At 36.8% G+C, this 26,946-nt stretch overlaps 3 protein-coding genes across 4 annotated transcripts; all 3 read left to right on the top strand.

Annotated features, from left to right (window-relative positions):
- On the top strand, positions 1-4,510 carry CHX28 (cation/hydrogen exchanger 28). Its single transcript, XM_021945636.2, has 4 exons — positions 1-385; positions 1,374-2,375; positions 2,644-3,234; positions 3,715-4,510. Exons 1-4 carry the CDS (start codon positions 194-196, stop codon positions 4,327-4,329), a joined length of 2,400 nt encoding a protein of 799 aa, XP_021801328.1. The 5' UTR covers positions 1-193; the 3' UTR covers positions 4,330-4,510.
- A 3,125-nt stretch (positions 4,511-7,635) lies between these two features.
- LOC110745528 (PHD finger family protein) lies at positions 7,636-15,918 on the top strand. The gene is made up of 13 exons (XM_021945635.2): positions 7,636-7,922; positions 8,095-8,452; positions 9,684-9,861; positions 9,947-9,996; positions 10,359-10,451; positions 10,529-10,617; positions 11,234-11,312; positions 11,666-11,748; positions 12,155-12,233; positions 12,351-13,092; positions 14,034-14,114; positions 14,237-14,867; positions 15,353-15,918. The coding sequence occupies exons 1-13, from the start codon at positions 7,891-7,893 to the stop codon at positions 15,492-15,494; spliced, it is 2,637 nt and encodes an 878-aa protein (XP_021801327.1). The 5' UTR covers positions 7,636-7,890; the 3' UTR covers positions 15,495-15,918.
- A 2,472-nt stretch (positions 15,919-18,390) lies between these two features.
- On the top strand, positions 18,391-25,151 carry LOC110756220 (uncharacterized). Of its 2 annotated transcripts, XM_088247989.1 has the most exons (6): positions 18,391-18,566; positions 20,845-21,003; positions 21,289-21,765; positions 22,060-22,206; positions 22,780-23,207; positions 24,567-25,150. In XM_088247989.1, the coding sequence occupies exons 2-6, from the start codon at positions 20,856-20,858 to the stop codon at positions 24,720-24,722; spliced, it is 1,356 nt and encodes a 451-aa protein (XP_088104115.1). In that variant the 5' UTR covers positions 18,391-18,566; positions 20,845-20,855; the 3' UTR covers positions 24,723-25,150. The 2 variants fall into 2 exon arrangements, with proteins under 2 accessions (XP_088104115.1, XP_088104114.1); XM_088247988.1 differs by lacking the exon at positions 18,391-18,566 and having other exon boundaries at positions 20,689-21,003; positions 24,567-25,151.
- Positions 25,152-26,946: the final 1,795 nt, after the last annotated feature.

Below are 26,946 nucleotides of genomic sequence, written 5' to 3'. Positions count from 1 at the left end.
TTTCTCCACAAACAAAGCCTTTTAATCAGAACCACAAACTCATCCTGCGAAAAGCCAAGGTAGAGAGAGAAATGGTGGCATTGATGTTCATTTGCAAACTTTCAGACGAAAAAAGAAAAATATTTTGCAAACAAAAACGCAAAAGAAGAAAGCTCAGGACAAAGATTGAGAAAAAAACAAGAGGAAAAAAAAAATGGGCAGCAAGAAAAAAATCCATAGTTTCCAGAAAATTTCAATTGTTGGACCATGCACGCTAAAGTTGAAAGAGCTTTTTGGAAAAGTAGCCAAGTATGCACTTGGTTTCTTCTTAATGTATGCTCTGTGCAATATATCGCACTTCCTGTTAAAGCCATATTCTCAGCCTCGCATTACCTCTGACACCGTTGTAAGCCTCTCTCTCTCTCAAGACTTGTATTAAACTCTCTTTTTTATTTTCCTTTCTTTTTTTGGGTCATTTTGAGAGGTTGCCAATGAAATTACTGATGAATTGAAACCATCCCCAACCATTGGCATATAGCTTGATATGAATGATTGGCAATGCATATGAGCGGGAAATGTTATTCGCACTCCGAGTTTGTCATTCTGCACTCGTTTTTGCGAGTATTTTATAAAAATTAATTTTTGAGTGCAGAATGACATTATGGGAGTGTATAGCTGGCTGGCTATGATGATATGTGTGATCATATAGTCATGCCTTTATAGGGGCATTCTTTTGTTTTAATATTTACCTTTCATATCTGTCATTGGGACTCCAATTTAGATTGTCCTTAACAGGGTGATGAAGATTGTTCTTGTCATATCAGTCTACTTGGTTGGTCATGACAACAGGGAAAAAAAAAAAACAAACCCCTTAAGCAACCAGCAAAATTTAATTGGTCTTTTCCAGTTAGAACTTTGGTCCTTAACATTCTATGCTATCGATTTCGACTCTTGACAACATCAGTTGTAGCTCTTCCTAGGAGGAGGACAAGTTATTTGGTCTAGAGACCATAAGAAGAGAGAAGACATCTTGTATGTGGTTCTGATGAATTCAAAAGAAAGTCCTTCAATAAGCCTTCTTATGAGTCTTTTTCTTCAGCATCCAGACGAGTAGTAAATTTGATCAGATAAGGACTTACTTATTCTAATGAGGCCTACTTTCATAATTTTGTATGTCCTGTGGAGAGGCTCTTATGCTCTTTACTTATTTGTAGTGTAAATTCTGCATTAAATTTAAAGCCTGTTCCTACCAAACCTTTCATCTTTATGACAAAAAAGTGCCATTTTTGCTGGTCATTCTTGATAAGAACTTTGCTATTATGGGTGCTGTTTTCTTTATGATGCTACTCGTTGCCTACTATTGGGATTAAATTCTTATCTCGTATGGTATGCAGATAGGACTGCTCATTGGAAACATAGGGTTCATACGCAATCAAGTAACAGATTCAGCGAGTAAAACATTGAATTTCATAGTTGATTTTGGCATGATCTGCTATATGTTTGTGTTAGGCATAGAAATGGATCCGTATATACTCTTTAAAGAACCAACCAAGGATGCTAAGGTGGCCTATTGTGGTATGCTCTCCACATTCATCCTAGCCTGTGCCATAACCCCATTTATGCATTTTACAGAAGGTTTCAAGGTCGACTTCACTCTCTCCCTCTCCACGGTCCTCTCTAGCACAGCCTCTCCGGTACTGACACGTCTGATAACAAGTCTCAAAATAGGAAAGTCAGACATAGGCCAGCTGGTCATTGCTGCAGGAATGCATGCTGATTTTGTAACCACTCTTCTCCTCTCCATTGGCTATGTCTTTTGCCCTGTCGAATCTGGAGATAAAGTTGTAGAGACTTCAAAGCGCGTTTGGAGATCCATTGAAATGGGTTCTGCATTAGTAATCCAGACACTTTTTGCAGCATATGTTTCACCATTCTTCATGAACTGGGTCAACAATGAAAACCCGCAAGGCAAACCCATAAAAGGTTCACACCTAGTGCTTGCTCTTGCTTTCATGGCCTTGGTCATTTCATGCTCACCAATTTATGGATACAGTCCTGTTTTGAGTGCATTTATGGCAGGAACCTTTTTACCAAGGGAGGGGAGAGTCTCAAAATGGGTAGTAGGCAAGATCAATTACTTGTTAACTACCATTTTCTATCCCATTTTTTTCTTTTGGATGGGGTATGAAGCTGTGTTCAGGGATTTTCAACCTGGCCAATTCGGGACATGGGGAAGGTTATTTGTAGTTTTTGCTATAGCAACAATTGGAAAAGTTACTGGAACAGTCATCTCTGGAAAGCTGTTGGGCTTTAACTGGCCGGAATCTGTAGCACTTGGGCTTCTTCTCACTACCAAAGGCCATTTTCACATATACTTAGCCATTGCTGCAAAAACAGTTAGTCTCTGACCTCTATTTTTTTTTTCCTCATGTGCTTTCTTTTTTCCTTCCCCAATTTTCATGTGTTGTGATACTAACTTCCTCAGATGCATTTTTTACTTATTAATGGCACGGTTTAAACATCACTGAAGCTTGTGACAGAAAATTATAGTAGATATATAACTTATAACTATACATCAACAACCATTTTCATGCCTATTGGGACCAGCTTCACGATTTGAACCATCCTGATCTTCTTGCTTTTTGCCCTTGTGATCACATGCAGGCTGGGAAAACGTCTACTTCAACCAGCACTGTGATGGTGATAGCTATCTTTTTCACTGTTGTGCACGCCCCATCAGTCGTGGCACAAATCATCAAGCGTGCAAGGAAACGGGTACCTACTCATCGAATGTCGCTTCAGTTGCTTGATCCTTCAAGTGAACTCCGCATATTGCTATGCCTTAATGGGCCTCAAAATGTGCGTACTACCATTAACTTCATTGAGATATCTAGAGGGACAGTTGACCCTGGTATTGTGGTATATGTAACCGACATGATAGAACTCACAGACGAAATCGCAGCCACACTGGTCAAAGAAGAAGAAGTGGACACCATGACTGTGACTCACACAGGAGTAAAAGAAATGAGAGATCAAGTCACTACTGCAGTTCAAACCTATGTAGGGGAGAGCGGAGAAGGTATCACACTTAGACGATTGCTTGCACTCTCGACTTTCAATGGCATGCCCCAGGATATTTGCATTTTGGCAGAGGACTCAATGGTAGCCCTCATCATATTGCCATTTCACAAGGTCCAACGCCCAGATGGAACCTTGGATAATGGTCATTCTGGTTTCAGATATGTGAACCGTAAGGTAATGTATATCAGAAAACTGTCTTTCAATCAGCTACGTATTATATCGAGAATTAACAAAATTCATTCTGATAGTTGGTCAGGCATACCAAAATGTATGAACGAAATAGTTAAATACTTCTAGCAACATGATCATATGTTTGGAACAATTATAGATTTAAACTTTGCACTTGGAAGTATATACTTAGACATGTATGATACTATCACTGATGTAATCTCTAATTTACATTAGGGATTTCGGTTTATGTCTTGAAGAATTAGTCACAGAGATAAGCATGTAAAAGTTAAGTCTCATATTTACATAGTTATATGATAAACACAATGCTAATTAGTAAGGTCATATTACATATTGACGATGAATATAAAGGAGGTGATGTCTTAGATATCTGCTCATATTTCCAAGTTCATTCACATTTCTACAGACATATCTGCTATGGCATACTTTCCATTTATCAGTTAATGATAATTATGGTATTAACAGGTCCTCAAGAATGCTCCGTGCTCTGTGGGAATTCTTGTAGACAGAGGTCTTGGATTGATTGAAAAACTACCAAGAGCTTGTGATCATTCTGTCAGTGTGGCAGTCATCTTCATTGGTGGTAAAGACGATAGAGAAGCACTTGCCTATGCTGGTCGCGTAGCACGACATTCAGGTGTAAAACTCACAGTCATAAGATTCTTGGTTGACGCTAGCTCAGAGGCAGCAACCAGACCTGGGAATTACACAGTCAGCCGTTCTGAGAAAGAAGAGGAAATGAAGCTTGATGATGAGTGCTTTGCTAGCTTCTATGAGAGACATGTGTCATGTGGGCAAGTTGCTTACATGGAGAAGCATCTTGCCAATTCTGCTGAAACCTATACTACCTTGAGGGCATTGGATGGACAGTACTCACTCATTATAGTGGGAAGAGGGGAAAGAGTGAATTCGGTTTTGACGTTTGGGATGAATGACTGGCAGCAATGTCCAGAGTTGGGTCCAATTGGGGATGTTCTATCAGGTTCTGATTTCTCAGTCATAACTTCAGTTTTGATCATCCAAGAAAACAGTCTAAAAGGACAATTAGATGGGCTTGATGATGACTTTTCTATCATGTAAATGTATCAAACATAGCAAAAGATAGCTTAGAGTTTTAGATACCAATTGTAGCAAGGAACCAAATGGGCTGTGAAAATCATAGTTTGTAGAAATTTAGGAGCCATTTGAAAAAGAAAAGAAATGGCAGGAAAAAGAGGTTAGAAATTACAGAGGTAGTGTAAACTGTAAATCAACAAAAGAATGGTTGACTATGAATAGAAACTCATTTCTGTCTGGAAGAGTGCTACAACAAGTTGCTTATTTTCTACAATTAAGTTATTCAGACATCAAAAGTAAGAAGTGATTTCAATGGCCCCAAAAGGTGCTCATATGCTTGAAAGCATACTGCTTTTGAAACATTAGGTTGTGAGCTAAAGTTGAAAACTTCAGTCAGCATGCATGATATCATATTTCAGGTATCATCAGGTGCAAGGAAAAATATCATTTAGTCCACATATTGAAACTAATATTTGGGTAGAGATAGAACCAATAGGTTTAATAGACACTTAGCCCAAGCAATGTGGGACTATTTCTCAACACACATGCTGCCAAACTTACCTCGAACAAAATGAGGGGACAACTGTTTATACAACACTCATGACGTGAAAATATGTCTCATTACTCCGATATATGTAAGTTTTTTTCCCTCGTAACCAATAAGAATATGCATATATAATGCTCACTGTCATACATACATACATTTTTGGTCAGACATGGACTCCACTTTAGAATCCATCAAAATCCACAATTTTTTTTAGGTATTTCCTTCAAACTCAATTTTTAAAAAAAATACGCCTAAACTTTTGTGGAATTTTAAGTCATGATTGAATATACATAGACTTTTATGACTCCTTTAAAATCCTGATCAAATACCTGTGGACTTTTAAAATCTTTTAAAATCCATTAGAGTTCCCAATTGAACACACTCCCAACTTATTTTGCTGGAATGAAAGTTGAATGGGTGAGATTCAGTTCTCATATTTATAGGATGCACAATCTTGGAAATGTACTACCTTTACATGGAATGTGTGTTATCCATGAAAACCAATGAGCCAACTTGGGTTTTGTCATTCCTCTAATAGCATGTTTACTTATGATGGGAAAAGTAATGAATTGTGGAAGTTAGAATTTATGAGATAGAAGAAATGGATATGAGATCAACTACCAACCTTATTCATGGCTTTTCAGGTTTTGGATTATGCTGTAGAACCTACATAATTTATTTATTTATATTCATGATGTGTTAGTAAATGCATGAGAATCAGAAAGCGAAGTAATTCCAATACCCATTCCAGATATGCCATTAGAACCTTCTATGACAAAATTCTTCTTCTTTAAATTAAAATCCATATCTAAATAGGAAGTACGAATTATTTTAAATATTTCGTGAATAATTATTGGAAAATAGAACAAAGTTTGATTTCTACATTTGGATGGAGTGATTCCAAATCTAAGGATTTAGATGATATTATAAGGTTAAATCATAAGATTATACTATTCATATGTATACCAAGATTTGAATGAGAAGGAAATGAATTTCAAATGACTCATTCCATATAATTATTTTAAACCAATTTCAAATATATTGCATCTAGTTATTTCAAATACACTGAATCTAATGTTTTCAAGTATTTTTTTTTTATTAATTTTATTTCTAGCAGATTTAGCATTTTTGTCAAATCTTCAAATTCATTCTTTCAAATTCCTCCATCCCAATGCAGCATGTACTGCACATATCAAACATTGAAATAGTAATAGATTATTTCATGATTACCATTTTCAACCTTACCAAACTTTCTAAGGGGAATAGGAATGATATTCCCACAAAAACTCATCTCGCGAAACTTAATTGTATGCGGCCAAAACAAGAATGAGGTTGATTTCCCCAAAAAGAAGATAAAAGTTGAAAGCAAGAATATAGGGTTATGCTAAGGAGACCACATTATTAAACTACCTTTGTACCGCCTCTCTAAGAGCATCTCCAGCCTTGGCACAAGACTGGGCAAAAGGCCCCCCAAGGCCCCCCAAAGATGCTCCAGCGGAAGAAAAATGGCCCGGGCAAATGATGGGTCCCATCAAACTGGGCAAGCCCACGGGCAGATCTTGCCTGGGCTGCTGCCTGGGCAGGATGATGCAATGCTGACGTCATAATGACGTCAGCAACTAAAAAAAATGGAAAAAAAAAGGAAAAAAAAAACCAAAATTTCCAAATTTTTTTTTAATAAATACCTAGGCATATTCTTTACTTCCCACACTAAAAACTCTATACAAATTTATCAATTTATATCTCATGTGAATAGTATTTGCCATTGTCTTAGTGCCCGTTTGGTATTGCTTATTTGGGGTGATAAGTGATTTTTTTAAATTTTTGTGAAACCCAACCCGTTTAGTAAACTATGAGAAAATCACTTATTGTTAAAAATTGCTGTGGGAGAAAGCTATAAGGGAAAGCAGCTAATAAGGTGCTTTCATTTTCTGATTATGCAGGAATCAGTTTCGAAGAGGCGTTGGGTTTAATGATTATGAGGCAATTATTTTTTGATTATATGGGAATCCGTACCAACAACACTTTTAACAAAAAGTTTACCAAACGCCAAACTGCTTTCTCTCACAGCAAATCTAACAGCGATTATTTTCACAGCACAGCAATGCCAAACTGGCCCTTAGCCTTCCAAGGGTGGAACCAACTAAGGCAAGGCTGCCACTATTCACGTGAATAGTGGCAGCCCTTGCCTTGCCTTAGCCTTGCCTTAGCCTTTATAGGTGGACTTGCTCTAACGTGTAATGATCATACGTTTAAGGTACTAAAGTGGGCCATATTATCATTGTACTCTTGCCCTTTTTATACTTTTTACTTTGGTCTAGTGTATTTTCAATCTTGTTATATCTTGTAATTAACTAACTAACAGTTGCAATTAAAGCTAAATTTTCTACTAAATTAATTAAAAAAATTCCGATGCAATGGGCGTATACAAAAGTTACTTCGATGTTACACATGCAAGTGTAATATTTACAATAACACAAAAGATTTGACGAAAAATATTTAGTTTTGTCTAAATTCGAATTGTTAATAAAAACATGAATAAAATTGAAAAAATGGAAACTAAAACCACAATAAAAACATTCCACCAAAAAGAAATAAAATCATTGAAAAGAAAAAAAAATTGATTTTTTGGTATTTAAAAAAAAGGGACTTATTCATTGTTCTCTTCTTGAAACAGCGACGCAGAAAAGCCCAAAGGCATTTGACACGTACGAGGCCCTCGCCCAATTACCATATAAACCCAAACCTAACAAATAAACTCAACAACAAAACAAGGCCGCAGAAGAAAAAGCCCTCTTTCTTTCCTGTTCTCTTTCTCTCGCTCGCTCGCTCGCTGACTCGCCTCACAACAATCTTCGTCATCGAATTATCACACAGTCACCCCCACTCATCACACCTAATTGTAATTGAAACTTTTATTTTTATTTTTATTTTTTGGTTTTTAATTTGGCTTTTATTTTCCAAGTAAAAATTTTGGGAGGGAGGGAGGGCGATCCCTAAACCCAAAATTTTTTCAAATCTAAATCTTCTCTCGCAATATGGCATTTCACGTCGCTTGCCCAATTACATGGTACCCTCTCTATCTATTCTCTTCTCTCTCTAAAACCTCTATTTCTTTCTTTTTCTTCTTCTTCTTCTTCCTCTCTTCTCGTTTCTATCTTTCTCGCTTACTTCTTCTTCAAACTTCTCATTGTTTTCTCTCTGTCTCTGTTTGTTTTGGTTTTTTCTTTTTCCCATTGAAGCCGCCGAATCTGCGACTGTCCGCTAGGGTTTCCTCGCACTCTCGCCACCGACAATGCCAAGACCTCGTTCCTTCAAGACGTGCTTCGAGTCCACGACTTTCTCATCGATCCCACCGGAATTAGGGCTCGCGACGAAGGCAAAACCGTCCAGGTCGCCGTTCCGAGAGTTGCGCCGCCGCCTCCTCCTCCTCAGCCGGTTCTCCCATCGATCGTCGGTGATGTTGCCGTTGTTGTTGATGATGAGTCGGCGGCCGCGGCCTCTGCGCAGGCTAAGAGGGCCGCGCTCCAGCGCAAGGCTGCCGCGGATATGGTCGCGGCAGAGGACTTCGTTCGGCGATTCGAGTCCGGTTATTTGTCGGTGAGGTTCTTGAAATTCTTGAAATTTACCGCTTGTGATTATTTGCATTTTTTTTTTGAAGTGTAAGTGTTTTGTAGCTAAATTATAGGATAATCTTGGTATTTATTTTGTGTCTGAATCCATCTTATCGGTAGTGTTGATTGTAAAAGAATGCTGAATGCTGAAAAGTTTTTGGCTAATGCTGCAACAAAGTAACTTTTTCCCGGTTGCTTTCGTGTTTATTTTCAGTTTGGCATGTGGCGGAATGATTTCGGATATTTAATAATTGGGAGTTTCCATAAATTTGGCTTCCATTCATTAGGGCATATCATATGTTTGTCTATATTTGTTAAAGAAATGCATCTCATTTTGGATTTTCATTTATAAGGAAGCTTTGAATATCTTTTAATTAATGTGCAATGGGTCTATCTTTTAAGTTCAAATTGAATTGGAATGAAGACATTGATATCTTTTGTACATCTGGAAAAAAAATTGTTAGAAGACAGAAGGTGGATTTTTAAGGTCTTATGCAAGGCATTTAATGTTTGAAGAACACTAGGACTGGTCGTAAAAGAAATTAAGAGAGAGAAAGCAAACGCTTTACAATAGAGAGGATGTTTTTAGGGTCATCCAAAGTGGTTGCAGCACTTTTAGCTGGAAAGAAAAAAACTGTTAAGTAGCTTTTCTATGATAGTGCTCAAAAAAGAGTTTACCTTCTTTTGGCATAAATTTCCCTAATGAGTCGTAAGAAGACTTTCTGCTTATGAATGACTGGATACAGCGTACCTTGTAAGGACGGGAGTTGAATATCCATCATGATATGTTGAACAGCCCATAGCTCCCATTACCTGCCTTTCCTAGAGTATCTACTCAAAAAAGCAATTCGATTGATGGGATTTGGTATGATACTTATGAAATCGATGATAGCAATGAGATTGATTTCAAATATTTCTTCTTAGAGTGTATTGATTTGATCCCATAAGCTGGACCCCCACCCTATAGCATGTTGCTGCAGAAGCAGAACCCCGTCAAAAGAATTTGACTGCTAATTGAGGTCGGGAGCCTTTGTGTTTGCTTTTCTTGGGACACATGCTGCCATTATGAAATTTGCAGCTTTGCTTAATGTCAAATCCTTTTGAGGATCAAATTTTTTTTTTTGGGGCGTTGATATCTTACTGTTCTTTGTGCCCTGGTATATGTTCTTTCTGTATTTGTTACATTGGAAATACTGGGTTCTTTTTGCTTTTAACAGGATACCTCAAGAGGTGTTGTGCGAGAAGAACAGGCTCAGTCCAATGTCAATGTTATGTGCCGGATATGTTTTTGTGGTGAAAACGAAGGAAGTGAGAGAGCAAGAAGGATGCTTCCATGCAAAACCTGTGGCAAGAAGTACCACAGGAATTGCATAAAAGTCTGGTCTCAACACAGAGGTGAGACTACTGTTCCAATTTTCATTTTTTATTTATTATGAGGCTACAAATTTTAGATAATAAAATTGACGGGACTTCTTTGTAGATCTATTTCACTGGAGTTCATGGACGTGCCCCCTGTGCCGAATTTGTGAGGTAATGTGTGACTTGCAGTATTCATCCAAAGCTCTGTTTTTCTTGCTCTACAGAATTTTTATGTTTCCATTCTTTAATGCACCACCAATCATGTATTTTTGGTATTCTTCTGTTATGTGATGCATATGTGAGCTATGGTGTTCAAAGTAACTTTGTATGTGAAATAGAATTAAGAATATGAAAGTTAGATTCATGCCCTTATCATTTAATACAAACACTAATCTCTACAACATCTTATGCCGATATGGTGTTCCTACAATAGAGTCATCACTTTTTAGCAGTAAAGTGAACATTAGCGTGCTTAGTTTTGCTTTTAATCCGTGTAGTATAATCTTACACATGTACAACTCTTGTTTCTTCAGGTATGCCGAAGAACAGGAGATCCAAACAAGCTTATGTTCTGCAAGAGGTGTGATGGTGCTTACCATTGTTACTGCCAGCATCCTTCACACAAGGTGGGGTGTGCACTGCTTATTCCTGAGTTTATATATTGGCTAGCAAATATGCTTATATTTATTGATTCATGATGCAGAATGTTTCTCCTGGACCTTATGTGTGCCCAAAACATACACAGTGTCACAGCTGTGGGTCAAAAGTCCCAGGAAATGGCTTAAGTGTAAGGTATTAGTTCTTAATGTTTTACACTCTGAGTTTATCTTGTCTCTAGGGACATGTTAAGATGATGATTGCTATTTTTCTTCTGTGGTTTGTGAAACTTTGTAGTATCATAATTCTTTTGGTTGGGCACCCTTCTCTAACTTAGATTGTTCTTCCGATAATCAGGACTGCCGGCACCATGCCCATTTGTGGGATACCATCTCTTTAAACCCTTTTATGCTTGTGTATATAGTTTGACACTTGCACCTCATTTTTGTATTATGGTGTTTTTCTTTTTGTATAGCTTTTATACCTCAATGAAATCCATTTAAATTTAAATTTAAGTGTGTCTTTTGCAATGAGTTTTGGTTGTGTAAGATGCTTTGATTGCACTTTTAAGTGATCTAATTTGTTTTTCCCTTTTTGTGTGTTTGTGTACTTCAATGGTTTCCTTCCCCATTTAAGTAGATTTTCCCTAAATTGGTCATTCAAATTCAAAGCCAGCAAGTAAACTTCTGTTAGGATATATTTCCTTTTCCTCAATTCTTTTCTTATTGTATAGAAAGTCAATTTTTTTACAACCTTATAATTTAATTTAGCTTGAATTGGTGGACTCACTATTTGCTTGTTAAATTGACAGATGGTTTCTGGGATATACTTGCTGTGATGCGTGTGGAAGATTATTTGCAAAGGGGAATTATTGTCCTGTTTGCTTGAAGGTATTGATTAATTTATTAAGGACAGAGATAAATTTTTTTTTTAATTAACTTGCACTATTTTCATTACATATGAGTGATCAGTTTCATTTTTTATTAATAGGGAACCATAATTCATATACCAATGTAATTTCAAATGGTGGATTATATTTGATGTTTAATTCAATATGTTATACTGTTTACTCTCTCTATCTCTCTCTCTCTCTCTCGGCAAATTAATCCTGATATGTATATAGTATATAGTCATCAGACATGTTCCTATCAAAAAATGATAGTTGTCAGACATGCACGCACAAATAAGGGAGGAGGTGGGGAGAGAGAGAATTCTTGACATTTCTGTTTATCCTATTTTGTAGGTTTATAGAGATTCAGAATCAACACCGATGGTTTGCTGTGATATTTGCCAGCGCTGGGTGCATTGCCAATGTGATGGAATCAGGTTCATTACTTTTATAGACCCATAATATTTCTGCTGAATTATCCTGTCTTTACATTTACTGGTCCCAAAGAATAATTTTTTTAATCAAAGAGGCTGGTTTTTACCATTTAACTTTGGGTCCCAATGTTAGCATTTATATAATAAAACGTTTCCCAAATAGAACTTGTCATTTGGAGAAGAGTAATTCCGTCTCTCCTTTAATGTCTCAAATGTGTTTAATTAGCCGTTATGGTCTGGCCAGCAGGCCAATCAATCTAATAAACCTCCCTGCATGCATACAGAACTTTCCTAGTAAGCCTCCCTTCCTGTATAGTGATTCATTATAAATAATGCAACCCTATCTTTCGACTTCAAAATTGGTGAATAATACATGCTTATTTCTGAAAGGGATTCTTTATTTGTTCAGTGATGAGAGATATCAGCAGTATCAGTTAGATGGAAATCTCCAGTACAAATGTGCCACATGTCGTGGAGAGTGCTACCAGGTTTGCAAAGATAAATTAGAAATCTGTGTCTTCCCTTCCTTTTGCTCTAAGTTAATTAGTTCGTGGTCGTCCTGATTTCTAATTTGATTATTTCCTATTTTGGAATTTCTTTTCCAGGTCAAGAATAATGAGGATGCTGTGAAAGAGCTTTGGAGGAGAAAAGATGCCGCTGATAAAGATTTAATTTATAGCTTGAGGGCTGCCGCTGGGCTGCCAACTCAAGAAGAAATATTTTCTATTTCACCCTATTCTGAGGATGAAGAAAATGGCCCTCAAATATTAAAGAATGAACTTGGGCGTCAATTAAAATTGTCTGTCAAAGGATTAGTTGATAAGTCACCAAAAAAGACCAAGGACAGCGGAAAGAAATCTTTAAATAAAGTGTCTGCTAAGAAAAAGGAACAACAGGATTTCTTAATCGGTACAACCGAAGTGAACCAGAGTTTTGGTGGACATGATGATTCACAGTCATTTGGATCTAGCTTGGGCTATGACAAGAATGATGAGATGCAGTCCTACAAAAATGCAGAACCAGACATATATTTTTCACCTGGCACTGGAAGTATGGGCCACACCAAAGAGATTTGTTCTGTCAATGAGCCAGGTGTTTTGAAGCACAAGTTTGTTGATGAAGTGATGGTGAGTGATGAAGATAGGAGTTCCAAGGCTGTTCGTATCAAGGGTAAGTCTCATGGTCTTGATAGCGGAGAGGATACTGCAAAGCATGCTGGAAAGTCAAAGCCTGTGAAAGGGAAGAAGTTAGTTATAAATTTTGGTGCACGGAAGATAAATATAACTAAGTCTCCAAGGTCTGATGTTTCAACGGGTCAAAGAGAACAAGATGTGGTGACCTCGAATGGTATGTCATTTATGTGATGTGTTCTACTTTGCCATTCTTATTTTTAGCATTATCATCAGAAAGAGTTAAAAAAAAAAGAATTTAGTTTATTGAAGTGGATGAATAAGTTTTTCACTTATAAATGTTTTGAGAAAGTTCAGAAAATTGTAGGTTTACATACAACTAACTTTTTTCAGACATACATAACTTAATATGATGTGTGATTGTAGGCTTATATTTATGGTACAATGTTTGAGGAATATGCAACATTGCTGCCTTTTGCAACTCTGTTGCTTGAGTTTGAGCGGAATAGCTATGAGTGTTCCCTAAGTCACATTTAATTAGCATTTATTGGTCAGTAAGTTATCACATCTGCACCCTGTTGGACCCTCACTATCTCTCATTCAGTGTTCGAAAAGGTCGAGTGGGTTGTTTGTGTTTTTTATACCCACACACCGAGAAAGGGGTGGAAGGTATACCTGTCCACCTTGCCAGTATCTTGGCGATGTCTCAATGAAATGGTGGAAATTTGGGGTGTAAACCCTCATTTCCCTGATGTACTTTGAAAGTCCACTGGGATTTTGGTGGAGCTGTTGGAAGGTCCCAACAAACGTTATTCTCTTCCATTAACTGCAATACTTTTAGAGTAGAGAGAGCACCACTTATATTTTGAGGGCCAAAAACCGATGATAGGATTAGCTGCTTATGGTGGATATAGCGAAAAAAACTTAAATGAATTAATAGAAATAGAAAATTCTCCAAGAATGAAGAAGAAGAAACAAACAAGTTAATGAAAAAAATCGATAAATAGTTTCTCTTTATACCTAGTGTTAGGCTCATAGCTTTCATGCTATTTCGTAAGCTTTTTACACTCTGCTCTCTCTCTCTCTCTCTCCGTGTCTGTCTATATATGTATTGTATATATACACACTTATATGACCTCAGTTCCTATTCATGGGCAGGCAGTGAAGATGTGAGCCAGCAGAAGGCAAGTCTTATGTTGGATAGACATGATGGTTCTGCTAATATCGGTGATGCTAAAGGTACTAGGAGTGCAACCCATTATTATACTGGAAAAGTTTGATCCTTCCCATTGATTAGTAATTTGGTTAAATTTGATGTTTTCTCACGTTATGCAACTGAAATTTTCATGTTCTGTGTGTAGACAGAAGCGATTATTCTGGCCATTTGAAAGGTTCAAAGGTTGCTGGAAGAGAAGGAAATTTTATAAAGTTGGGAAAAGTTAGGTCAGGAGCTTCTGATTCTAACCCTAAATTTGCTAGAGGAGATAAGGTTGATGGATACGAAGCCATTCCTCCAGAGCCGGTACATGGTTCGTCTGGAAAAAGCATTGAAGGGGGCACGGCTGCAGTTGTGCCTGTAGGTGAAGTCCCGACTATGAGAAACGAGAGGGTATACTCCCGCAAGCAATCACTAAGCAGGTCTAATATACGTACTGAAAGCAATGATGATCCTGGTCAGACACCTGTTTCACAATCGCCGGCCAAGGATACAAAACCTTTATTGAAGTTTAAGCTTAAGAAACCTAATCTCGAAAATCAGAGTTCTTCCTATCAGGAGGAAGAAAAAAGCTATGTTAAGGGCCAACGGTCAAAAAGAAAGAGACCGTCACCGTTTATGGAGAAAACGTCATTTAGTGAGAATGATGATAAGACACAATCAGTTCAAGATAATCTAATGGATGAGATCATGGATGCTAATTGGATATTGAAAAAGTTGGGCAGAGATGCAATTGGAAAGCGAGTTGAAGTTCAGCAGCTATCTGACAATTCATGGTGGGTTTGTTGTTTTATATATATTGCATCTCTTATATGGAAAAATTGATTGTTTAGATAAAGTGCGTCACTTGATCCATTGTGTGCAAGTTTTACTCATTAAATTTTTAAGTAGAATTCATGATGCTGTTGTATATGCTGTTCTATTCTTGAAAGAGGATGTGGTCACTTGGAAGGATGATGATTAGTCATGATTTTTTTACAATATCTTGCCTTGTATTTGCAAGAAACCAAAAGTTCCTTACAATATAAGCTAACATATAAAAGGTGTTTGGAGTTGTGATGTCAACAATTTGTTCATGAAGATGAATGTCGTCCATATCTCTGTTAGATGCTTCTTTCTCATGGATATGTGGCTGTCGATGGTGCTAAGTTACCTTAGTAAGAGCATTTTCCTGCATCCTTTATGGGTTAAGGGTTTAGGTGCCGGTTTTGGTGCATTCATTTTGTGCTGATTTATTTATTTCCCCCCCTGTTTTATCCAGGCACAAGGGAGTGGTTACTGACATAATCGACGGCACATCAACGCTATCTGTTACTCTGGATGATGGCAAAGTCAAATCTCTGGAACTCGGGAAGCAAGGGGTTCGTTTTGTATCTCAAAAGCAGAAGAGGTCGAGAACATGAAGTCTGTCCCATTTGTTGTGGGTGATTTATCTTATCTGGAGACTTTCTTCTCCATTAAGATGGAGAGCAAATTCTCTGCTTCCAAAGGCCTGAAAACATATGTTGTAGCATTTCTGGTGGCTGGTATTTATGCTCATTCGTTTCACTTCACTCTTTCGAGAGTTGTATGTGGGGCTTTTCAGTCTTCCTTGAAGAATTTGCTCTGGTCGACTACTGTAGTTCCAAGGCAGGCAGGCAGGCAAGCATGTAGATAGATAGTTTTTTGTATTTGGGTACTCAGAATTGATAATTTAGAATTTGCTGTAACAGGATAGGAATGAACAAATTATTGGGTGCTGTTTTTATTCAGGCTGGCTAGATGCAGTGTCTGAGTCTTTACAAATTAATGGAATTGAACATGTTGAAGTTATGTTACTATATACAATCTCATCTTCTCTCGGAAAAGGCAACAAAAAAAAACAGAAAAAAAAAGGAACTATTTTTGATAACTGGGAAAAAAAACTAATTTTATTAATAATTCTTGATACTTCTCTTCTCAATCACGAAAGATGTTTTAAATTCGAATTCTCTTTTTAAGTGATAAACAGAAAAGGGTAGTTTGTAATTTTTGAATAAACAATATTGAGGCATGAAGTACGCCTGGAACTTAATCAAAATGGCATGATGGCGGACGGATGCATCAATAATTCCAGCAGCAAGTTTGCATTATTGAAGAGAAAGATGAAGCCATTTTCACAACCCTTGATGATATCACCCTTTCGTAAAATGCTACAGAGAAAAAAAAAAAAAAAAAAAAAAAGGTTTGGTGTTGTTTGTTATGGATTCTAAATCATACTTCTCTCTTCGGAATTTGAATTCCCTCTTTTCTTAAATAATTAAAATGTTCTGTGAATTTTGTTAACTAAAATTTAGATTCATGTCCCTCATTTTAAATCATTCCATCCACACGGAGTATTGTTAACTAAAAATACTCATAGACTCAAAACTGCGATGCAGACTTGCAGTGTGTGCAAAACTACAATGCAGCTGTCATGGCTAAAATGGGTTTCGATAGGCTTCGGATCTATCTTGTCATGTCATGTATCTCGTTGGTCTCATTCTCCATCCTTCGAAACATGTTAATGATGGTGCAATTGCAGGGATTAAAGTTTACTCCAAGTTTGCCATTTTTGCGCGAATTTATTTAATCATTTAAAACATATGTTGTGTTTGGAAAACAAATGTAAAACTACTATATTTAAGCCTTCTTCCCCCCACCAAAACAAGGGATACATTCCCCCACCCACCCCAACCCCCCCCCAAAAATTATTTAATCATTTAAAATATATATTGGGTTTGGAAAACAAATGTAAAGAAAATCTACTAAATTTAAGCCTTCTCGCCCCAACAAAACAACTACTCATCAATACTTGTCAAAATTTCATTCCAGTAAAATCATATTAAATTTCCAAAAGAAAACCACTTAATTCAATTTAGGCTCAAATTGGGTTTGAGCCTTTCAAAGCTAGGATTCATAAGAGCGAAAGGGGATTTTCTTGCAAACCAATGATGTTGTTATTTCTAGTTAAATTTCTTGGGACGATCACCATGAGGCCGTATGAACAACATCGAACTTCCTTGTGTTCTTTGTGATTATTTTCTTTATTTGGTGTGTGTGATTTTTCTTGGTTGGTTGTGTGTGTTCTTCATCATAGTACTCCATTGCTTTGTACAACACTAACAATCGTTTTCTTAATAGTATTTCCTAAAGCTTCATACCTAGTTTGTTTCTAGGTTTCTAAAGTTCCCGGAAGTTGATATTTCCATAAACATCAGTTTCAATATTTTCATCCTTTGCCCATTATACAACAGGAAATATTGCTATAAGTTCATTAAATTACATTACAGACAAAGACAAATCTCCAGAGATTAATACAATACGGCCGGCGGCAAACATTACATTGCATACGCAAGAAATATTATTAAACATGTAATCAGCAGGAGTCTTCGTCGTAATTTCTTGTTAACTTCGAATCAATTCATGAGCGAATGCGCCTGATATTGTTCTTCGTAGTTGCCAACGTTAACGACAAGTTTCACATATTATGTAGGCATGTAAGGGCAAAAGATACGTAATTGTACAGTAAATTACATTGCATATTTAAATGACATTTAAAGTAAAATATATTATCCCAAACAAAAAAAAAGTAATATATATTAATATATACACACGCATCTTTTCTTTTAAAATTTTTAAATTTATTTTAGAATTAAAAAAGATAATGAGTAGTTGTGTTCCATAAAAATAGGATTCATTATCTGATTTTTCTTTTTCTTTTAATTTTTTTAAAAATGAAAAATTGTGAATTTACCATATTATCCTCATTTAATTAATAATTTCAATTCTTAATGTTTGCATTAACCAATGACATTTTCTAGTATTTTGAATGTTTTACCATTCTCTGCCTTTCGCTTTATATATATAGATAAAAAAAAGTACAATATAACCCTTTGACGAGAGAAACAGGCAATGTTTCATTTTCTTCATGTTGAAGAAGTGCACCCTCTAATTAATTTATATTATAACTTTTATACTAAACTCACAGTGAATTTCCACTATGATGTCTGTGACCTTGGAAAATCATTTCCGCGAACCAAACGGAGCCTTAATGTGCAATGGGGGCAGGACCCAGTTTGGAGAACTCTGTATGATTGACTTATCTGGTATTGGAATATGATAATGATCACCTGATATTACTTGTTTATGTATATTATATGTATAGTGTTGGTTATATGTGTATTATTTACATCAAGTAGCAATTATATAAATTGTAAAAAACTTACTCGTGGGCGGCAAAACAAATTTTATTGCACTTTTAAATATTATGGTTGGTCCATACGCGTACTTTCATTTCCTTTTATTTGTTTCATTTCCTTCATCAGTCTAACAGAGGAATTCGTGTATTTTTTTTTCTATCGAAGACGAACCTCAGCAGGACAACAGCACTGTACAGTCACGGATCGCTCTCTCCTCTTTCCGTTTGCTGGTGATGTAGTGCAGGAGGTCGATTGTCCGAAACGACACATTTCCAGGTATGTGTTATTCCTCTGCAATCAACATCACAGGAAGAGCTAGCTAGCCTTTCAGTTAGCTGGTATTTCCTCTGTGATTATCAATCACGTTTTCTTCTGAAAAATGTAACCCCACAATAGGAGAATCCTCATAGTTGCATACATATGATTTTTCACTTGTTTTACTGGGTGTTTATCTCAAAAGTTCATATACTATATCTAGAGTCCCCTTCTATATGTAGGAAATATTTTCGGGTTATCTTCTCGAATCACTCTCCACTATTTTTAATGATCTGCATTTATTTTTCAAGTCTTCATTTATAAATCGTCATTGACAAACAGTAGACAAATCACAAATCATTAAGACATCTAGTTATGATGTAATAAATATACGAAAATATTTAGAGTCCCCTTCTATGAAAAACAATGGAATTCATTTGTTGAATTAAAAAAATCAAATTTTTATAAAGCTTATATAAGTGTTAATATAAAAAAAAATATGTCACTACCAGAAAAAAACGATAAGATAAATAGAGGGAGGGGTGTTTTATTTGCTTTTGTTGATGCTGTTTCTGCGCTTGTGGCTTTTTCCCTCCTTGTTTTGGTTGGTTTCCTTTTTTTTATTTTTTATTTGTTTTTGTTGGATGGTTGGCTTCCTTTGGAATGCAATGATCTTTAGCCCTAGAAAAAAAGGAAAAAATAAAAAGGAAAAGGGACCGACATAAGCGACGAAGGTGATGGGGAGGCAGCTGTCGAGTGGGTGGGTATTCTTTTTCAATTTTATTTTGTTTTGTTTCTAATGGGAGGTAAAATTAGGGCATTCTGGGAAACAAAATTGAGTAGGTGGTTTCAGGAGATTGGAAACCATTTATACATATAAATATATCTCTCCCCTGACTCAAACCATGTTCATATCCACTGCGCTGCAGTCGCCTTCTCCATAAAACAACCACAATAGAACCCAAAATACCTAAGAATCCTTGGTGGTGATAATATGTAAATTATTGTGTATTCAATTTTAGGTATTGGAAAATTCAAAACCTTATAACAAGTCAAAGACCAATTGGCATTGAATTTCCACAAAACTCTATTGAAAAATAAATCACAAAAAATAGGAGGTACTTTGAATTTCCCACAAAATCTGACCAATCAAGTTTTGAAATTTGTTTAGGGATTTGACCCACAACAAAATAAAGTAAGGAAATTGAGTACAGTTTCGAAAAAGAAAAAGAAAACCCTAATTTTCCGTAGTCTAAATTTACTAGACGATAATTTAAACTACTCTAGAGAAGAGGAATCAACATCTAACAATCCAACAAAGAAAAATCTTATAAGAAGCGATTAGATAAATCATATTTTCTAATCATATTAGGTAACCACGTTACCTAATCCTCGTGATAGTCATTATTTATTGGGGTATTAGTTCAATTCATTGTTCCTATCATCACGAGTCTTGTCTTTTAATAGGTAGGTGTAACGTGTACCCAAAGTTAACCAATATTTTATATGAACATGAGATGTTCTTACACATAAGCAGCCAAATAAAACTGACAGCAATTAGTATATCTTAGAAGAGTGGTTATCATGAAAGGAGTAATTACTATATTATAATTAGAAAAGTAGCATTATCGTATTAGGGCCATCAAGTTTCTTTTCTTCTTCTAAGAATATATTTGTTTTGAATCCTTTACGGAATTTAATATTTTTTTTTATGGGAATTTATTGTTTTGCAAGAAAATAACATTATTGCCACTGATATTCTTGGCACTCAAGGTGAATAAAAACAATTAATTTTATTAGCACAATGGACATGAATAACCGTGATTGTTAGCTATTAGACACCTAAAATATTTCAGCCATCTCATTATGTGCCACGAATGTATTTTCTTATAATATAACTTGAGAAATACAAAGGGCGTGTAGTTATTGATCTTGACTCGTGTACTAATATGCACCATATTGCTTAAAAAGTTGTACATAAATGGTTTAGATTCAAAGTGTAATATCATAAACATTGTATGTGTTGTCACGTTCACACAAAACTTAATGTGATTAGTGATATAAATTGATAGTCTGAAAATGAAGTATTTCCATATAGGTGTAAGACTTCCTTTCCTTTCTGTCCAAGCAAAATTTAAATAAAAATTAATTATTAAGAGCTCTTAGAAGGCTCCATCAATATCTATAAATAAATGAAATACATATATACAATTTGAACTCAGCAATCTCTGTTGAACTGTAGCTCCAATTAAGTTCAAACTCTTACAAAACTAACTTGTTTCTTGAATGGCATGTATAGTATCCGACGAAATGGTGGCAGAAGATTTCAGCTCAACACCTTGCCCGCCGTCAAAGGAATCACATCATGAAACAGGCGATGCACATGGAGTCTCGCCCGCTTGGCAGCCGGTGTCACCTTCTTTTAAAACACCATCTCTTGATGCACTGGAAGATTCACGTAAGATCTCTCTCTTTAAAAACTATTCGGAGTAATTAAAATGATCGTTTCTTGCATTGTTGTACAACAAATGCGGTGGAACAATTTTGCATCTTAATACGAGTGTTTAGTGTTCTATTCTGTTCATAGAATTTTGCACAGAAATAAGTAATCTGGCTACAGCGAAAGAACACATTTAATTAAATTTTGTTTTCATCGCTGTTTGGTTTATGTTCAACTACAACCAACTAGTGGAAGTGTTATTTTGTTACATATGATATAACCATGTGTTTCAAATCTTTACAGCCGAAGCAAAACAAAAATACTTCATAAAATGCGTGCCCCTATACAAGGCTGCGGTAAAAGGTCACTGGGAAGCAGCTAATAGAATCATGAATGAAGATGAAACTCTTTTACGTGCATCTATCACGAAAGGATGGCAGACTGTTCTTCATGTTGCCGCAGGAGCAAAACATGTTCACTTTGTGAAGGAGTTGCTGAAACTGTTGGACAAACGCGACCTAGAATTGCAAGATCAAAAGGGCAATACAGCCTTATATCATGCTGTTGCAGCTGGAACCGTACCAGTGGCTAAGATTTTGATGCAAAAGAATCCAAGGCTGCTAGAAATTTGGGGAGGTCAAGGATTGTCACCGCTCTATTATGCTGCTTTGTTTGGACATGGCAAGATGGCTTTGTATCTCTACCCTAAACTCATAAAACTTGTTAATGAGGGGGAAAGAGGTGGGATATTTTTCAGCTGCATTAACAACGGTTTATATGGTAAGCATGTTAACATGTCTATTAACAATTGATTTCGTTATCGATGACAATTACTACCTCTGACCCCTCATTGGGTACATGGCCTTAAGATATATAGGCCAAATACAAGCAATCATCGGTAAACTACTATGTAGACAAGAAAAACAATCTTTTGAGGCCATTCAGAGAATTCCCGACGGAATTTCAAAATGTGGTGGCCGAAAGTTTCTTCAGCTTTATATTAAGTAAACTGTGTACGGATAATTAGGAATCTTCATTTCCAATTAACAGTGTTATTGTTTTTTTACTATGCAGAACTAGCATTGAAAATGCTTAAAGACTATCCGGAGCTTGCAGTGGTTCGCAACGCGAATGGTGAGACAGCATTGCATTTGTTGGCTCAGAAGCCTTCAGCATTCGCCATCAAAACTTCAAGAATATTGAAAAACTTCCTTCATTCTTGTAATTCTCTCACTCATTGCACCTCTTTACTACTCTTAGCATGGCTTTAATCAATAAGGGTGATAGCCCGAGTTTTGTCTTATCATGTTTATCTCATACCATTTCATATTCATGTAGAATACTAATAAACTCTAACATGTTTAATTAGTGATGCTGGGGGAATTACGCTAACCTAATTGAATTTATCATGTTGACTAGCATATGTATTTTGGTCAACTAGAAACTTAGGGCTAATCCCTTGTTTCGAAACCAAACCTATCACTCATGCTCATCCTGCTTATTGCTATCAAAACCAAACCTGTCACCTTTTTGTTACTCATGTTTGAAAAATTCAGGTCATAGCATCAATATGCTAGGTTGTACGTATAAGTTGTTTAGATATATATTGTGATACAAGTCTGAAAGTTGACAAACCCCATAAATAAAGGGAAAAAAGTAGAGAAATTGAAGCTTATACAATTACATTTAACTTTGACAAGTTAGACAATAAGAAGGAATATTCATTTTCATAAGTTCACCATACCTACGTTCATACTCAAACAAAAAATCTAATTTGCTTTCGACTTGTTCCAGGTTCAAACAAGAGAAACTTGACAAGAACGCCCTGCCGTCAATTACTGAAATGTCTTTGGGAAGAAGTTTTATGGCAAAATGACTCGACTGTTATCGACGTTCTAAGAAGCCCTTCACATGTACTATTTATCGCAACGAAGCTGGGAAACTTTAAGTTCGTGGCTGAGCTTATTGGCTCTTATCCTGATTTGATATGGGAAACAGATGACAGCAATCAGAGTTTATTCCACATCGCAGTCGCATACCATCAGCCAAGCATATTCAGTCAGGCACAAAAGCTGGGTTTAAATAAGAATATCGTGCTCTCGTTTAAAGATGATAACAACAACAACATACTGCATTTAGCGGCGAAGTTAGCTGCACCAAATCAATTGAACACCGGCTCAAGATCTACCATTCAAATGAAACGAGACTTATCATGGTTTAAGGTAACCCATCTCTCCCTCCCTTTTAAAACAATAATGTAGGAGAAATATTTTTTATTATATATATTACATGATGTGTATGTATGTGTTTGTTTATGTATATATGAATGTGTTTGTTTATGTATGTATTTATGTCTACGTAATTATATATATATATATAGACAGTTATTCTCTTATCCGGATGTCCGCACATTATTATCTTGCGGATGCTATTATAAACAGGTAGGAAAGCAGGGAGAGGTAATACAAAATACATAGCGTCCGCATGATAATAACGTCCGGATGTCAGCATAGGAGAATTTCTGTATATAAGTTATTCTCTTATCCGGATGTCCTCACATTATTATCGTGTTGATACTATTGTAAACAGGAAAGAAAGCAGGGATGGGTAATACAAAATACATGGCGTCCGCATGATAATAACGTCTGTATGTCCGCACATTATTATCGTGCGAATGCTATTGTAAACAGCAGGAAAGCAGGGAGGGGTAATACAAAATACATGGTGTCTGCATGATAATAACGTCCGGATGTCCGCATAGGAGAATTTATGTATATCAATTATTCTCTTATCTAGATGTCTGCACATTATTATCGTGCAGATGCTATTGTAAACAGGCAGGAAAGAAGGGAGGGGTAATACAAAATACATGGTGTCTGCATGATAATAATGTCCGGATGTCCGCATAGGAGAATTTTTGTATATCAATTATTCTCTTATCCAGATGTCTGCACATTATTATCGTGCGGATGCTATTGTAAACAGGCAGGAAAGCAGGGAGGCGTAATACAAAATACATGGCGTCCGCATGATAATAATGTCCGGATGTCCGATTATAATGTGCGGACATCTGGATAAGAGAATAACTTATATACAGAAATTCTCCTATGCGGACATCCGGACATTATTATCATGCGGACACCATGTATTTTGTATTACCCCTCCTTGCTTTCCTGCCTGTTTACAATAGCATCCGCACGATAATAATGTGCGGACATCCGGATAAGAGAATAATATATATATATATATATATATATATATATATATTCGCTTATTTGGACACATATGTTAAAGTTTAATTCGGATGAAAAAAGATGGTCGATTAGTACAAAGACAAGTTCCTCCCATAAATTTTAGCTTGTACTTGAGTTTTGGGTTGAATGATACATAGGAGAAAGAATCTAAGTGAGTAAGGTACATGTGTAAATGCTCTTAACTATTTGAGTTATAAGTCTGTTACTATCTTTTTTATTTGTGAGATTTAAACATTGATATTTATATATTGTAAACAAATAAGTTGTTAGGTTAGTTTTTCATGTTTGCTAGTTCCGCATGTAATGACTCATATTATTGATCACCAGGAAGTGAAAAAGTTCGTTCCACCTTCCTACCAAGAGATGAAAAATTCAGAAGGCAAAACACCAAAAGATATATTTATCGAGGAACATAAAATGTTTATTGGGAAAAGGAGAATGTGGTTACCCCAATGCATAAAGCAAGTGCAATGGAGGCTCTAAATCAAGCTCAACCACCACCGGGATCCAATATTTACAACCTCAAGGCGCAAGCAAATATAGACTTGTTTTGCAAATGGGGTCTAGCCCAATAAAAAATAGTATTGACTTACAGATTAGAGGTCTCAAGTTCGAATCTTCATGGCACTTTGATAGTGTGTATGTGTGTGTGTGTGAAACCTCATTCCCTCTTGTAGTTTAAACTCTCGCTTGTACTTCAAACAAACTTAGCCCAATTTTGGGGTTCTAAAGCTTGAAGTCCAACCGGAGTGAGTTAAATGTATGGTTGTGGTCGCAGCCCATGTAACCCAAGCAGGTCCTACGCAACAAATGCATTTTAATTACTATTATTATTTTTTATTTTAGGGTTAATTACAGTTTAATACCATGTGGTTACACCCTTAAGATATGTTAGTCTCTACTGTCTCAATTTTTACAATAACATACCCCGGTCTTTTAAATTTGTTACAATGTGCTTCCACCATTAGGGTTTTCGTCAGATCTCTCCATTAGTTGCCTACGTGGCACTATGGGTCCATATTAAAATATTAAAAATAAAAAAAGAATAAATAATCTCTCTCTCTCTCTCTCTCTCTCAACCATCCAACCCCCCTTCTCCGATTTTCTTTTCCCTCATTCACCAAGACCATCACCCTAACCCTTAATGAACCGAGAACCCTAACCCACCAACTGCCCATACCCTCCCCCCCCCCTCCGCGATTTCTTCTTCCCCTTAGCTCGCCGAGAGAGTCGTAGAAGTACTCGGTGTCTTCGTCTTCTTCCCCTTGGGCTTTGCTCAGCGTTTACTGGGCATTCCCATTTGGTAACGAAAATGCCCAGTAAATTTCGCCGATGTCGTTCGAATCTGCCCCGGGTGCGGCCGAAACGGTGGCGTTTGGTTGGTGGGTGGGGACTAGAGTTTGGGGTCGGGGTAGAGGGAGAAGAAATTGGGGGAGGGGAGGGAGGGGGGGAAGCGGAAGGGGTCTAGGTGGTTGCTGGGTTGGGGTTTTGGGTTAGTGGGGGTTGGAGGGTGGTGGTCATTGGGGAATGAGGGGAAGAGAAAACCGGAGAGGGAGGGGGGCGCTGGGTGGTTGCGGGATAGAAGGAGAGAGAGAGAGTTTTTTTATTATTAATATTTTATTCATATTTTAATCAATTTAAGTTTTTTACATATAGGACTCATTGTGCCACGTAGGCAACTAACGCTGAAACTAGGGCTGGAAACGGTGCGGGTTGGGTCGGGTTTGGGACCAAACCGTACGCCGAACCGGAGGTCATCGGCATATTCATTTTGGAGACCGTCGCCGCGCCGAGGAGATACAAGACCGACTACAATCGGCACGCCGAGAAGTCGGTGCGGTTTGGTTTGGTTTGGCGAGATTGAACTGAGATTGAGAGCTTGAGGACCACTTCCTGGTTGAGGGTATGGGGAGGAAGAAGAAGCTGAGGAAGAAGAAGGAAAGAAGAAGATGGAGAGAAGAGGGAAAGAAGAAGAAGAAGAAGATGCAGCCAGCAACTTGAGGACCACTTCGTGGTTGAGGGTATGGGGAGGAAGAAGAAGAAAAGAAGAAGATGCAGCTATTTACCCAAAAAAAAAAAAAAAAAAAAGAAGATGCAGCGGCGGGAGGAAGAAGAAAGAAGAAAAAAAATAAAAGATAAAAGAAGAAAGAAGGAATGACAAAAAGATGGAGAGAGAAGAGAAGAAAAAGGGGATGACGGCTGAGATGGGAGAAAGAAAAGAAAAAGAAAAGGAGAGTTTGTGGGAAAGGGAAAACAACCCTAACTTTTTTTTAAAATATTCTAGATTGTAATAAATAATACAATTATACACACATTGCACAAGAAGCCACATTAGTCCAGTGGTAATTGGGCCTTGTAATTGAACTCTGAACAAAGTTCGATTCCCCATCTTGGCATTTGTATGAATTTTTGGCAATTTACATGGAATTGGTTCGGTTCGGGTTTCGCCGGTTTAAAATATTTCAAACCGGTTCAAACCGGTTCACCACCGGTCCGGTTCGGGTTTATGTCGATTTCAATAATTTTAATTAAAAAAACCGAACCAACCTGCCAAAACCGGTCCGGTTCGGCCGGTTCGGTCGGGTTTTCAGTATAAATTCCCACCCCTAGCTGAAACCATATTGTAACAAATTTAAAAGAATGGGATATGTTATTTTAAAAATTGAGAAGATATGGACTAATAAGTCTTAAGGGTGTAATCACATGG

The sequence above is a fragment of the Prunus avium genome, chromosome 2 (genome assembly GCF_965620075.1).
Source record: "Prunus avium chromosome 2, drPruAviu1.hap1.1, whole genome shotgun sequence".
NCBI lineage: Eukaryota > Viridiplantae > Streptophyta > Magnoliopsida > Rosales > Rosaceae > Prunus > Prunus avium.
This window is presented reverse-complemented; position numbering and strand designations above follow the sequence as displayed.

Coding starts and splice junctions, on each gene's coding strand:
- CHX28 (XM_021945636.2), top strand. CDS start 194: ATGGGCAGCAAGAAAAAAATCCATAGTTTCCAGAAAATTTCAATTGTT. Junction 386..1,373: donor GCATTACCTCTGACACCGTT/GTAAGCCTCTCT, acceptor TATGGTATGCAG/ATAGGACTGCTCATTGGAAA. Junction 3,235..3,714: donor TCAGATATGTGAACCGTAAG/GTAATGTATATC, acceptor TGGTATTAACAG/GTCCTCAAGAATGCTCCGTG.
- LOC110745528 (XM_021945635.2), top strand. CDS start 7,891: ATGGCATTTCACGTCGCTTGCCCAATTACATG. Junction 9,862..9,946: donor AGTCTGGTCTCAACACAGAG/GTGAGACTACTG, acceptor ACTTCTTTGTAG/ATCTATTTCACTGGAGTTCA. Junction 11,749..12,154: donor TGCCAATGTGATGGAATCAG/GTTCATTACTTT, acceptor TTATTTGTTCAG/TGATGAGAGATATCAGCAGT.
- LOC110756220 (XM_088247988.1), top strand. CDS start 20,832: ATGGCATGTATAGTATCCGACGAAATGGTGGCAGAAGATTTCAGCTCA. Junction 21,766..22,059: donor CATTAACAACGGTTTATATG/GTAAGCATGTTA, acceptor TTTACTATGCAG/AACTAGCATTGAAAATGCTT. Junction 22,207..22,779: donor GAAAAACTTCCTTCATTCTT/GTAATTCTCTCA, acceptor GACTTGTTCCAG/GTTCAAACAAGAGAAACTTG.